This window comes from Arachis duranensis, chromosome 3 (assembly GCF_000817695.3).
Source record: "Arachis duranensis cultivar V14167 chromosome 3, aradu.V14167.gnm2.J7QH, whole genome shotgun sequence".
NCBI lineage: Eukaryota > Viridiplantae > Streptophyta > Magnoliopsida > Fabales > Fabaceae > Arachis > Arachis duranensis.
The window spans coordinates 105,728,507-105,728,948 of record NC_029774.3 but is presented as its reverse complement, the minus strand read 5'-3'; the positions used below and the strand labels follow the sequence as shown (position 1 = coordinate 105,728,948).

The 442-nt window shown below is 31.0% G+C and overlaps 1 protein-coding gene across 1 annotated transcript in view; it reads left to right on the top strand.

Annotated features, from left to right (window-relative positions):
* The window catches only part of LOC107479989 (40S ribosomal protein S11), a gene marked incomplete in the record, with an annotated part of 1,688 nt that extends 1,463 nt beyond the window's left edge, over positions 1-225 (top strand). The window contains 1 exon segment of the mRNA XM_016100112.3: positions 10-225. Within this exon segment, the coding sequence (XP_015955598.1) occupies positions 10-23 (14 nt within the window).
* Between the last annotated feature and the right edge of the window lie 217 nt (positions 226-442).

Here is a 442-nt window from a genome sequence, read left to right as displayed (position 1 = left end):
AGAAAGCCTTCACAGGAATGTGAAGACTTCTGCCAATCCCATTTCCCAGATTAGATTTAGGAACTCGCCTGTGTGATTTCCTAAATTCGTTTAGGAGGGATTTATATTTGTATGCTTTTGATTTGATTTTTTATTCCAGTCTCTTTTTTTCCCACCCTAACAGCTGTGTTATCAGTTTTGACTTTTGATGTTTAAAATACAATTAGTCCTTTAGTTTCTGGCAAACCTCAGTTATGATGTTTCTCGGGTAAATTTATGGTTTTTGCTATAATGTTCTAAGTAAGTTTTACAAGAAGCATTAAGATGAGAACAAGTAATTAAATATTAAAACAGAAACGTTCTAAATCCAAGTTATTTATCTAACCAGGTTTCTTTATTCTTGAATTTTTTATTCTCTTCCTTGGCTGCTTTTCTCAATTTTAATTCATTGTATTGATATTTT